Source organism: Heptranchias perlo, chromosome 23, assembly GCF_035084215.1.
Source record: "Heptranchias perlo isolate sHepPer1 chromosome 23, sHepPer1.hap1, whole genome shotgun sequence".
In the NCBI taxonomy this organism is placed as follows: domain Eukaryota; kingdom Metazoa; phylum Chordata; class Chondrichthyes; order Hexanchiformes; family Hexanchidae; genus Heptranchias; species Heptranchias perlo.
Genome location: NC_090347.1, coordinates 47,530,549 through 47,544,283, shown reverse-complemented (window position 1 = coordinate 47,544,283; position 13,735 = coordinate 47,530,549). Strand labels below are relative to the sequence as shown.

Below are 13,735 nucleotides of genomic sequence, written 5' to 3'. Positions count from 1 at the left end.
CCCATAGCCCATAGAAATTTTTCCACTCCCAAATATTTATCCAATTCCCTTTTGAAAGCTACTATTGAATCTGTTTCTACCACCCTTTCAGGCAGTGCATTCCAGATCATTACAACTCGCTGCTTAAAAATTTTTTTCCTCATGCCTCCTCTGGTACTTTTGCCAATTACCTTGAATCTTTGACCTCTGGTTACCCGACCCTACATGATTTTGAACACCTATCAAATCTCCCTCTGTTCTAAGGAGAACAGCCCCATATTCTCTAGTGTCTCCACGTAACTGAAGTCTCTCATCCCTGGAACCATTCTAGTAAATCTCTTCTGCACCCTCTTTAAGGCCTTGACATCTTTCCTAAAGTGCAGTGCCCAGAATTGAACAGAATGCTCCAGCTGGGGCCTAACCAGTAAAAGTTTAGTATAATTTCCTTATTTTTGTACTTTATGCATCTATTTATAAAGCCATGGGTCCCATATGCTTTTTTTTAAAAACAGCTTGATCAACTTGTCCTGCTGCCTTCAAAGACTTATGTATGTACACGCCCAGGTCTCTCCCTGCACCCCCTTTAGAATTGCCTTTCCTCATTCTTCCTACCAAAATGCATCACTTCACACTTCTGTGTTAAATTTGTGCCATATGTCTGCCCATTTCACCAGTCTGTCCATGTCTCCTGAAGTCTGTTACTATCTTCCACATTGTTTAGTACATTTCCGAGTTTTGTCCTTAGTGTGTTTCCAACCCAACAAGGAAGGAAGCAGTGCTGGACCTCGTTCTGGGGAATGAAGTGATGCGTGTTTCAGTGGGGGAGCATTTGGGGAACAGTGATCATAATATCATTAGGTTTAGAATAGTTATGGAAAAGGACAAGGAACAATCAAATATGAAAATACTTAACTGGATGAGGGCAAATTTCAGTTAGTTAAAAAGGGATCTTGCCCAGGTGGATTGGAGTCAAACATTGGTCGGCAAAACAGTAATTGAACAATGGGAGGCCTTCAAGGAGGGGTTGGTTCGGGGACAGATTAGACATTTCCAATGAGGGGGAAAGGAAGGGCATCCAAAGATAGAGCTCCCTGGATGACTAAAGATAGTGAGATTAAAGTGAAACAGAAAAAGGAGGCTTATGATGAATGTAAGGTTCATAATAAAGAGAACCAGGCTGAATACAGCAAGTACAGAGAAGATATAAAAAATGGAATAAGAGGGGCAAAGATAGAGTATGAGAATAGATTAGCGGCTAACATAAAAGGGAACCCAAAAATCTCTTACAAACACATAACTAGTAAAAGCATAGTCAAAGGAAGGGTGGGACCATTTAGGAACAAAAAAAAAATCTTCTTGTGGAGGCAAAGGGCATGGCTGAGGCACTAAATGAATACATCACATCGGTCTTCACTAGAGAAGAGGATGCTGCCATTGTAGCAGTAAAGGAGGAGGTAGTAGCGATGTTGGATAGGATAAAAATAGATAAAGAGGTGGTACTTAAAAGATTGGCAGTATTCAAAGTAGACAAGTCACCTGGTCCAGATGGGATGCAAACTAGATTACTGAGGGGAAATAACAGGTTCTGGCCACAATCTTCCAATTCTCCTTCGATATGGGGACGGAGCTGAAGGACTGGAGGATTGCAAATGTTACACCCCTGTTCAAAAAAGAGGAGAGGGATAAACCCGGCAATTACAGGCCAGTCAGCCTGAAGTCGGTGGTGGGGAAATTTTAGAGACAAGAATCAGACAAAATTAATTGGCACTTGCAAAAGTCTGGGCTAATAAATAAAAGGCAGCACGGATTTGTTAACGGAAAATCGTGTTTGACTAACTTGATGGAGTTATTTGATGAAGAAACAGAGGGTTGATGAGGGTCGTACAGCTGTTGTGTATATGGACTTTCAAAAGACTCATAGGTTACAGCATGGAAGGAGGCCATTCGGTCCATCAAGTCCACGCTGGCTCTATGCAAGAGCAATCCAGCTAGTCCCACTCCCCTGCCCTTCCCTTGTTGCCCTGCAAATTTTTCCTTTCGAGTACTTATCCAGTTCCCTTTTGAAGGCCATGATTGAATCTGCCTCCACCACCCCCTTGGACAGTGCATTCTAGATCCTCACCCCTCGCAGTGTGTAAAAAAAAAAAAGTTTTTCCTCATGTCCCCTTTGGTTCTTTTGCCAATCACCTTAAATCTGTGTCCTCTGGTTCTCAACCCTTCCGCCAATGGGAACAGTTTCTCTCTCTCTACTCTGTCTAGACCCTTTGTGATTTTGAATACCTCTATCAAATCTCCTTGCAACCATCTCTGTTCCAAGGAGAACAACCCCAGCTTCTCCAGTCTATCCATGTAACTGAAGTCCCCCATCCCTGGAACCATTCTAGTAAATCTCTTCTGCACCCTCTCCTTATAAGGCCTTCACATTTTTCCTAAAGTGTGGTGCCCAGAACTGGCCGAACCAGTGCTTTATAAAAGTTCATCATGACTTCCATATTTTTGTACTCGATGCCTCTATTTTCAAGCCCAGGATCCCGTGTGCTTTTTTTAACCGCATTCTCAACCTGCCCTGCCACCTTCAACGATTTGTGCACATATACCCCCAGATCTCTCTGTTCCTGTACCCCTTTGAGTTGTGCCCTCTCTAGTTTATATTGCCTCTCCTCGTTCTTCCTACCGAAATGTATCACTTCACATTTTTCTGTGTTAAATTTCATCTGCCACCAGCCTGTCTATATCCTCTTGAAGTCTATCACTATCCTCCTCACTGTTGACTACCGTTCCAAGTTTTATCATCTACAAATTTTGAAATTGTGCCCTGTACACCCAAGTCCAAGTCATTAATATATATCAAGAAAAGCAGTGGTCCCAGCACATAATAGACTTGTTAGCAAAATTAAAGCCTTTGGGATTAAAGGGACAGTGGCAGCCTGGATACAAAATTGGCTGAGGGATGGAAAGTTGAGAGTAGTGGTGAACGGTTGTTTTTCAGACTGAAGGGAAGTACACAGTGGTGTTCCCCAGTGGTCAGTGTTCGGACCACTGCTCTTAATATATATTAATGACCTGGACTTGGGTACAGAGAGTATAATTTCAAAGTTCGCAGATGACACTAAACTCGGAAATGTAGTAAACAATGTGGAGGATAGTAACAGACTTCAGGAGGACAGAGAATGGTGAAATGGGCAGACACATGGCAGATGAAATTTAACACAAGTGTGAAGTCATACATTTTTGTAGGAAGATTGAGGAGAGGCAATATAAAATAAATGGTCAATTTTAAAGGGAGTGCAGGAACAGGGAGACCTGGGGAGTATGTACACAAATCTTTGAAAGTGTCAGAGAATCAGTTGAAAAGGCTGTTTTATTTTTTTTTTAAATCATATGGGATCCTGGCTTTATTAATAGAGGCATAGAATACAAAAGCAAGGAAGTTATGCTAAACATTAATAAAACACCAGTTAGGCTTCAGCTGGAATATTGTGTTCAATTCTGGGCACCACACTTTAGGAAGGATGTCAAGGCCTTAGAGAGGGTGCAGAAGAGATTTACTGGAATGGTTCCAGGGATGAGGGACTTCAGTTATGTGGAGAGATGGGAGAAGCTGGGGTTGTTCTCCTTAAGGGGAAATTTGTTAGAGGTGTTCAAAATCATGAACGGTTTTGATAGAATAAAGGAGAAACTGTTTCCAGCGGCAGAAGGGTCGGTAACCAGAGGACACAGATTTATGGTGATCGGCAAAAGAGGCAGAGGTGACATGAGGAAACATTTTTTACACAGCGAGTTATGATCTGGAATGCACTGCCTGAAAGGGTGGTGGAAGCAGATTCAATAGTAACTTTCAAAAGGGAATTGGATAAATACTTGGAGAGGAAAAATTTGCTGGGCGATGGGGAAAGAGCAGGGGAATGGGACTAATTGGCTAGCTGTTTCAAAGAGCTGGCACAGCACAGTAGAATGACCACCTCCTGTACGTGCTGTGACCAGTGATGTCGAATCCAGTAAATTATGTGACGGCGATGGTCCTTCATTTGGTTGCATTGCCAGGATTGGAGTAATGTCTGTGCTCCACACACTCCGACTCATGCCCCTTTTGTTTTTCCTAGATTGTGATGAGCCATCTGCTCTGTTGGTTCTAGCGGAGGAGGAGCTGGTAGCCATTGATTTGAAGACCCCTTCGTGGCCGGTGATCCAGTGCCCGTACCTGATACCTCTCCACTGCTCAGCTATCACCTGCTCCCACCATGTCTCCAATATCCCTATTAAACTCTGGGAGAGAATCATCGCTGCCGGCAACAAGCAGAGCACGCAATACTCCACCAAGGTACAGCTCCAGAACACGCACTCTGCAGAGCGGGTGGGGTACTTGAATAAAGCAAAACTCTTCCATAGCCTAGATGAAATACCGAGTGACACTCCCAGTTGGTTTTGGTGTCTCGTCCCACTAACTGTTGGTCAAGTGTCACAATTAGGAGCTGCAGCTAAAACGTCCCATGGCGCTTCACAGGAGCGTTATCTGATAAAACTTGACACCGAGCCACATAAAGAGATACTAGGACAGGTGACCAAAAGCTTGGTCAGAGGTAGGGAGCCTCTTAAAGGAGGAGAGGTTTAGAGAGGGAATTCCAGAGCTTAGGGCCTAGGCAGCTGAAGGCACGGCCGCCAGTGGTGAAGTGAAGCACTGGCCGGAATTCAGGGGAAGATGGGGGCAAACTCTGACACAAAATAATTAAAGTTCTAGCAGCAGGTGAACTGGAGTATTACTGTATGTTGCCATCTCCTTCAGACATTCAGTGGTCTGTAACCTGCCTCATCGCTCAGGATCATTTACAGTTCTACAGTGAGTGCATTGTGACCTCCAGCGGTAGTGGTTTGTATGGATGTGACACTTCAAAGTTAATCGACCTCCAAGTGAAAATGTGGAGACGCAATGGCTTGACACGGCGTAGTCCTCAGCGAGAGAGAGAGGGCAAGTACCAGGTTCCATCAGTAATCCACGCTGGGCCAGGATAGGGAATGGTACAACTGATCTGGGGAAGGTGGGGGGAGATCAGCAGCATTCCTCATACTGGGCATTGCAGTGACCACCTGGGGGCCGGGCGGTGGCGGTTTGGTGGGGGAGGGGCCGGGCGGTGGCGGTTTGGTGGGGGAGGGGCCGGGCGGTGGCGGTTTGGTGGGGGAGGGGCCGGGCGGTGGCGGTTTGGTGGGGGAGGGGCCGGGCGGTGGCGGTTTGGTGGGGGAGGGGCCGGGCGGTGGCGGTTTGGTGGGGGAGGGGCCGGGCGGTGGCGGTTTGGTGGGGGAGGGGCCGGGCGGTGGCGGTTTGGTGGGGGAGGGGCCGGGCGGTGGCGGTTTGGTGGGGGAGGGGCCGGGCGGTGGCGGTTTGGTGGGGGAGGGGCCGGGCGGTGGCGGTTTGGTGGGGAAGGGGCCGGGCGGTGGCGGTTTGGTGGGGGAGGGGCCAGGCGGTGGCCGTTCCGGGGGAGGTTCTGTGTGTGGACCTTGGGTCTGTGCAGGATTGGGTGCAGTTGTCACCCTTCCACGACTGAATTAACCTACCTGACACTTTGGTGATGGCAAATGGCTACTGGGTCAGGAGCTGAAGGGCAGCCTGTGGTGCTGAACACCATCATCCCCCACCCCCCCCAACTGTTTGCCTCCCGGTGCCAGCAGCTTTGTCAGACCCCTGCATGATTGCTATTAGTTTGTATTTGAAGTGACCTGTAATGTGTTGTCTCCACAGCCGTGGCCAATTGATGGTGGGTACAGCACCGCCCCAGAGGCCCCTCAGAGAGACCTGCTCCTCACTGGGTAAGGAGAGTTCATCCATACAGCTCACACCTTCAGCTGGGCCCAGCCTGCACACGGGTTTAGTGCTGGGTGGTCTGTTCATAACTGGGGAAAGATACACTTGTTCCTCATCACATTTCTCTCAACCATCTTGAGATTCTCTATGTAGTGAATTACTCTGAAGCTCAGTGACTGTTATGTAAACAAACACAGCAGCCAATTTGCACACAGCAAGGTCTCAGAAGGAGCAAGTGAGAAGGGTGATCACATAACCTGTTGGTGGTTGAGGGTGGAATGCGAGCCAGAGCACGGAACTAACTCGCTCCTCTCCAGATATTGCCATGGGATCTTTTACATTCAACTGGCCCACTGGAACAGGCTGATGGTGCTTCCGTTTAATGTCTCATCCAAAAGGCACACCTCCGACAGGCAGCACTGTCTCTCTGTCTGTCTGACCTGCAGCACCTCCGACAGGCAGCGCTGTCTCTCTGTCTGTCTGACCTGCAGCACCTCCGACAGGCAGCACTGTCTCTCTGTCTGTCTGACCTGCAGCACCTCCGACAGGCAGCGCTGTCTCTCTGACTGACCTGCAGCACCTCCGACAGACAGCACTGTCTCTCTGTCTGACCTGCAGCACCTCCAACAGGCAGCGCTGTCTCTCTGACTGACCTGCAGCACCTCCGACAGACAGCGCTGTCTCTCTGTCTGACCTGCAGCACCTCCAACAGGCAGCGCTGTCTCTCTGACTGACCTGCAGCACCTCCGACAGGCAGCGCTGTCTCTCTGTCTGACCTGCAGCACCTCCAACAGGCAGCACTGTCTCTCTGTCTGACCTGCAGCACCTCCAACAGGCAGCGCTGTCTCTCTGACTGACCTGCAGCACCTCCGACAGACAGCGCTGTCTCTCTGTCTGACCTGCAGCACCTCCAACAGGCAGCACTGTCTCTCTGTCTGACCTGCAGCACCTCCGACAGACAGCGCTGTCTCTCTGTCTGACCTGCAGCACCTCCGACAGGCAGCGCTGTCTCTCTGTCTGACCTGCAGCACCTCCGACAGACAGCACTGTCTCTCTGTCTGACCTGCAGCACCTCCGACAGACAGCGCTGTCTCTCTGTCTGACCTGCAGCACCTCCGACAGACAGCGCTGTCTCTCTGTCTGACCTGAAGCACCTCCGACAGACAGCGCTGTCTCTCTGTCTGACCTGCAGCACCTCCGACAGACAGCACTGTCTCTCTGTCTGACCTGCAGCACCTCCGACAGGCAGCGCTGTCTCTCTGTCTGACCTGCAGCACCTCCGACAGGCAGCGCTGTCTCTCTGTCTGACCTGCAGCACCTCCGACAGACAGCGCTGTCTCTCTGATTGACCTGCAGCACCTCCGACAGGCAGCACTGTCTCTCTGTCTGACCTGCAGCACCTCCGACAGGCAGCGCTGTCTCTCTGTCTGACCTGCAGCACCTCCGACAGGCAGCGCTGTCTCTCTGTCTGACCTGCAGCACCTCCGACAGGCAGCGCTGTCTCTCTGACTGACCTGCAGCACCTCCGACAGGCAGCGCTGTCTCTCTGTCTGACCTGCAGCACCTCCGACAGACAGCGCTGTCTCTCTGTCTGACCTGCAGCACCTCCGACAGGCAGCGCTGTCTCTCTGTCTGACCTGCAGCACCTCCGACAGGCAGCGCTGTCTCTCTGTCTGACCTGCAGCACCTCCGACAGACAGCGCTGTCTCTCTGTCTGACCTGCAGCACCTCCGACAGGCAGCGCTGTCTCTCTGTCTGACCTGCAGCACCTCCGACAGACAGCACTGTCTCTCTGACTGACCTGCAGCACCTCCGACAGGCAGCGCTGTCTCTCTGACTGACCTGCAGCACCTCCGACAGGCAGCGCTGTCTCTCTGTCTGACCTGCAGCACCTCCGACAGGCAGCGCTGTCTCTCTGACTGACCTGCAGCACCTCCGACAGGCAGCACTGTCTCTCTGTCTGTCTGACCTGCAGCACCTCCGACAGGCAGCGCTGTCTCTCTGACTGACCTGCAGCACCTCCGACAGACAGCACTGTCTCTCTGACTGACCTGCAGCACCTCCGACAGACAGCGCTGTCTCTCTGACTGACCTGCAGCACCTCCGACAGACAGCACTGTCTCTCTGACTGACCTGCAGCACCTCCGACAGACAGCACTGTCTCTCTGACTGACCTGCAGCACCTCCGACAGACAGCACTGTCTCTCTGACTGACCTGCAGCACCTCCGACAGGCAGCACTGTCTCTCTGTCTGTCTGACCTGCAGCACCTCCGACAGGCAGCGCTGTCTCTCTGACTGACCTGCAGCACCTCCGACAGACAGCACTGTCTCTCTGTCTGACCTGCAGCACCTCCGACAGGCAGCGCTGTCTCTCTGTCTGACCTGCAGCACCTCCGACAGGCAGCGCTGTCTCTCTGACTGACCTGCAGCACCTCCGACAGGCAGCGCTGTCTCTCTGACTGACCTGCAGCACCTCCGACAGGCAGCGCTGTCTCTCTGACTGACCTGCAGCACCTCCGACAGACAGCACTGTCTCTCTGATTGACCTGCAGCACCTCCGACAGGCAGCGCTGTCTCTCTGATTGACCTGCAGCACCTCCGACAGGCAGCGCTGTCTCTCTGTCTGACCTGCAGCACCTCCGACAGACAGCGCTGTCTCTCTGTCTGACCTGCAGCACCTCCGACAGACAGCGCTGTCTCTCTGTCTGACCTGCAGCACCTCCGACAGACAGCGCTGTCTCTCTGTCTGACCTGCAGCACCTCCGACAGACAGCGCTGTCTCTCTGTCTGACCTGCAGCACCTCCGACAGACAGCGCTGTCTCTCTGTCTGACCTGCAGCACCTCCGACAGACAGCGCTGTCTCTCTGTCTGACCTGCAGCACCTCCGACAGACAGCGCTGTCTCTCTGTCTGACCTGCAGCACCTCCGACAGACAGCGCTGTCTCTCTGTCTGACCTGCAGCACCTCCGACAGACAGCGCTGTCTCTCTGTCTGACCTGCAGCACCTCCGACAGACAGCACTGACCTGAGTCTAATCGAGATGAGGCAGTGTGTATCCAACCACAGGTCATGGTGCTTTGACCAGAAACGGACACTTTTACTGGGGTTGATTAGCAGAGACCTGGCCTTGTGTCTGAACTCTGCTCGGATTACTCACCTTAACTTGGAATTTGTGTTTATACTTTCTAAGAATTTTTTGGCTTTGTTAATAAATTGAAGCAAGTTGTATTTTCTGGATTAAAATGGGAAACTGCAGTGCAACAGAAACCTCAGCCCCGACACAGGCAGCTTGGGGACAAGCATTCAATCTCACCTCGAGGGGAGAGAGGCGTGGGGAAGGGGAGACGGGGGCGCGGGGAGGGGAGACGCCGGGGGAGGGGGGACGCCACGGGAGGGGGGACGCCACGGGAGGGGGGGCGACGGCGCGAGGAGGGGAGACGCCGGGGGAGGGGAGACGCTGGGGGAGGGGGGGACACGCCGGGTGGAGTGGTGAAGAGAGGGTGAGGGGGAGACGCCAGGGGGGTGAAGAGAGGGGGAGTGAGTGAGACACGAGTGGAGAGAGATTTCCTGCAATGTGTTGATGGGACGTTTCTGCACTCGCAATACACGACATGCTGAGTTTTGGTCTTTTCTGTCTGGGCACTCGCAAGTATCATAGTTGTAGTATCATTGTGGATACAGCGCTGGAGGAGGCCATTCGGCCCATCGTGTCTGTGCTGGCTCTGTGAAAGAGCTAGCCAATTAGTCCCAGTCCCCTGCTCTTTCCCCATAGTCCTGTAATTCCTTGAAGTATTTATCCAATTCCCTTTTGAAAGTTATTATTGAATCTGCTTCCACCGCCCTTTCAGGCAGTGAATTCCAGATCATTACAACTCACTGCGTAAAAAAAATGCTTCCTCATGTCGCCTCTGGCTCTTTTGCCAATCACCTTAAATCTGTGTCCTCTGGTTACCGACCCTTCTGCCACTGGAAACAGTTTCTCCTTATTTACTGTGCCAAAACCATGATGATTTTGAACACCTCTATCAAATCTCCCCTTCACTTTCTCTGTTCTAAAGAGCACAACCCCAGCTTCTCCAGTCTCTCCACATAACTGAAGTCCCTCATCCCTGGCATCATTCGAGGAAATCTCTTCTGCTCCCTCTGAGGCCTCGCCATCCTTCCTAAAGTGTGGTGCCTAACCAGTGTTTTATAGAAGTTGAGCATAACTTCCTTGCTATTGTCCTCCATGCCTCTTTTAATAAAGCCCAGGATCCCATATGCTTTTTTTTAAAACAGCCTTCTCAACTTGTCCTGCCACCTTCAAAGGTTTGTGTGCACAGATCCCCAGGTGTCTCTGTTCCTGTGCTCCCTTTAAAATTGTGCAGTTTAGTTTATATTGCCCCTCATTCTTCCTACCAAAATGTATCACTTCACACTTCTCTGCATTAAATTTCATCTGCCATCTATCTACCCATTTCACCAGTCTGTCTGTGTACTCCTGAAGGCTGTTACTATCCTCCACATTGTTTACTACATTTCCGAGTTTTGTGTCTTCTGCAAACTTTGAAATTATACCCTCTACACCCAAGACCAGGTCATCAATAGATCAGTCTACTCTCAATCATCAACAAAGTGATGGAAGGTGTCGTCGACAGTGCTATCAAGTGACACTTACTCACCAATAACCTGCTCACCGATGCTCAGTTTGGGTCCCGCCAGGACCACTCGGCTCCAGACCTCATTACAGCCTTGGTCCAAACATGGACAAAAGAGCTGAATTCCAGAGGTGAGGTGAGAGTGACTGCCCTTGACAGCAAGGCAGCATTTGACCGAGTGTGGCACCAAGGAGCCCTAGTCAAATTGAAGTCAATGGAAATCAGGGGGAAAACTCTGCAGTGGCTGGAGTCATACCTAGCACAAAGGAAGATGGTAGTGGTTGTTGGAGGCCAATCATCTCAGCCCCAGGGCATTGCTGCAGGAGTTCCTCAGGGCAGTATCCTGGGCCCAACCATCTTCAGCTGCTTCATCAATGACCTTCACTCCATCATAAGGTCAGAAATGGGGATGTTCGCTGATGACTGCACAGTGTTCAGTTCCATTCGCAACCCCTCAGATAATGAAGCAGTCCGTGCCCGCATGCAGCAAGACCTGGACAACATCCAGGCTTGGGCTCATAAGTGGCAAGTAACATTCCGCCAGACAAGTGCCAGGCAATGACCATCTCCAACAAGAGAGAGTCGAACCACCTCCCCTTGACATTCAACGGCATTACCATCACCGAATCCCCCACCATCAACATCCTGGGGGTCACCATTGACCAGAAACTTAACTGGACCAGCCATATAAATACTGTGGCTACAAGAGCAGGTTAGAGGCTGGGTATTCTGTGGCGAGTGACTCACCTCCTGACTCCCCAAAGCCTTTCCACCATCTACAAGACACAAGTCAGGAGTGTGATGGAATACTCTCCACTTGCCTGGATGAGTGCAGCTCCAACAACACTCAAGAAGCTCGACACCATCCAGGACAAAGCAGCCCGCTTGATTGGCACCCCATCCACCACCCTAAACATTCACTCCCTTCACTACCGGCGCACAGTGGCTGCAGTGTGTACCATCCACAGGATGCACTGCAGCAACTCGCCAAGGCTTCTTCAACAGCACCTCCCAAACCCACGACCTCTACCACTTAGAAGGACAAGAGCAGCAGGTACATGGGAACAATATCACCTGCACGTTCCCCTCCAGGTCACACACCATCCCGACTTGGAAATATATCGCCGTTCCTTCATCGTTGCTGGGTCAAAATCCTGGAACTCCCTTCCTAACAGCACTGTGGGAGAACCTTCACCACACGGACCACCACCTTCTCCAGGGCAATTAGGGATGGGCAATAAATGCCGGCCTCGCCAGCGACGCCCACATCCCATGAACGAATAAAAAAAGAGTAGTGGTCCTAATACTGACCCCTGGGGAACACCACTGTATACTTCCCTCCAGTCTGAAAAATAACCATTTACCTCTACTCTCTGCTTTCTGTCCCTTAGCCAATTTTGTATCCACGCTGTCACTGTCTCTTTAATCCCATGGGCTTTAATTTTGCTAACAAGTCTATTATGTGGTACTTTATCAAAAGTCTTTTGAAAGTTCATATACACATCAACCACACTACCCTCATCAACCCTCTCCGATACTTCATCAAAGAACTCAATCAGGTTCGTCAAACATGATTTTCCTTTAACAAATTCCTGCTGACTTTCATTTATTAGCCCATACTTTTCCAAGTGCAATTAATTTTGTCCCGGATTATTATCTCTCAAAATTTCCCCACCACCGATGTTCGGCTGACTGGCCTGTAATTGCCGGGTTTATCCCTCTCCCCTTTTTTGAACAGGGGTGTAACATTTGCAATCCTCCAGTCCTCTGGCACTGTCCCCATATCTAAGGAGGATTGGAAGATTGTGGCCAGAGCCTCTTCAATTTCCACCCTTCTCCCTCAGTAATCTAGAATGCATCCCATCTGGACTGGGTGACTTTTGAGTACTGCCAATCTTTTAAGTATCTCTACTTTATCTAATTTTATCCTTTTCAATATTGCTACCACCTCCTCCAATACTGCTACAATGGCAGCATCCTCTTCTCTAGTGAAGACCGATGTGAAGTATTCATTTAGTGCCTCAGCCATGCCCTTTGCCTCCACAAGAAGATCTTTTTTTTCGTCCCTGATCGGTCCCACCCTTCCTTTGATTACCCTTTTACTATTTGCATGTTTCTAAAAGACTTTTGGGTTCCCTTTTATGTTAGCCGCTAATCTATTCTCATGCTCTCTCTTTGACCCTCTTTTGTGTCTCCTCTGTACTTTCTGTATTCAGCCTGGCTCTCTACTGTATTAAGAACCTTACATTTGTCAAGCCTCCTTCTTCTGTTGCATTTTAATTTCGATACCTTTCGTCATCCAGGGAGCTCAGGCTTTCGATGCCCTTCCTTTCCTCCTCGTAGGGATGTGTCTATACCCGAACCAACTCCTCCTGGAAGCCTCCCATTGTGCAATTACATTGGTTCAGAGTCTTAATCATTACGTTTCCGGCCCAACGAGGAGGGAGGCATTGATGGACTTGGTTCTGGAGATTGAGGTGGGCCAAGTGGAACAAGTGCCAGTGGGGGAGCATTTAGGGAGCAGCGATCATCGTTTCATAAGGTTTAGAATACCTATGGAAAAGGACATGGATCAGTTTAAAATAAAAATACTCAATTGGAGGAGGGCCAATTTCAATGGGATGAGAACAGATCTGGACCGGGGAAATTGGAATCAAAGATTGGCAGGCAAAACTGTAATTGAGCAGTGGGCAGCCTTTAAGGAGGAAATGGTTCGGGTACAGTCTAGGTACATTCCCACGAGGCAGAAAGGTAGGACAACTAAAGCCAGCGCTCCCTGGATGACAAAAGAGAAAGTGAGTGAGATAAAATGGAATAAAGGGGCTTATGACAGATGTCCGGTTGATAACACAGGTGAGAACCAGGCAGAATATAGAAATTTCAGAGGGGAAGTGAAAAAGGAAATGAGGGGCTAAGAGAGTATAAGAATTGACTGGGGGCCAACATAAAAGGGAATCCAAAAGTTTTCTACAGGCATGTGAACAGTAAACGGGTAGTAAGAGGGGAGTGGGGCCAATTAGGAACTATAAAAGAGACCTACTCATGGAGGCAGAGGGGATGGCCGAGGTACCATATTAATACTTTGCATCTGTCTTTACCAAGGAAGAAGATGCTGCCAGAGACTCAGTAAAGGAAAATATAGTTGAGATACTGGATGGGCTAAAAATTGAAAAGAGGTACTAGAAAGGTTGGCTGTACTTAAAGTAGATCAGTCACCCGGTCCGGATGGCATGCATCCTAGGTTGATGAGGGAAGTAAGGGTGGAAATTGCGGAGGTACTGGCCATAGTCTTCCAAACATCCTTAGATACGGGGGTGATG

The 13,735-nt window shown here is 50.0% G+C and overlaps 1 protein-coding gene across 3 annotated transcripts in view; it reads left to right on the top strand.

The window, feature by feature from the left end:
- Window positions 1–13,735, top strand: part of llgl2 (LLGL scribble cell polarity complex component 2) — a 132,111-nt gene that overhangs the window by 72,402 nt on the left and 45,974 nt on the right. For all 3 annotated transcript variants that reach the window (XM_068004440.1, XM_068004439.1, XM_068004437.1), the window contains 2 exons: window positions 4,083–4,300; window positions 5,714–5,781. In XM_068004440.1, coding sequence (XP_067860541.1) covers window positions 4,083–4,300; window positions 5,714–5,781 — 286 coding nt within the window. The remainder of the gene's footprint in view (window positions 1–4,082; window positions 4,301–5,713; window positions 5,782–13,735) is intronic.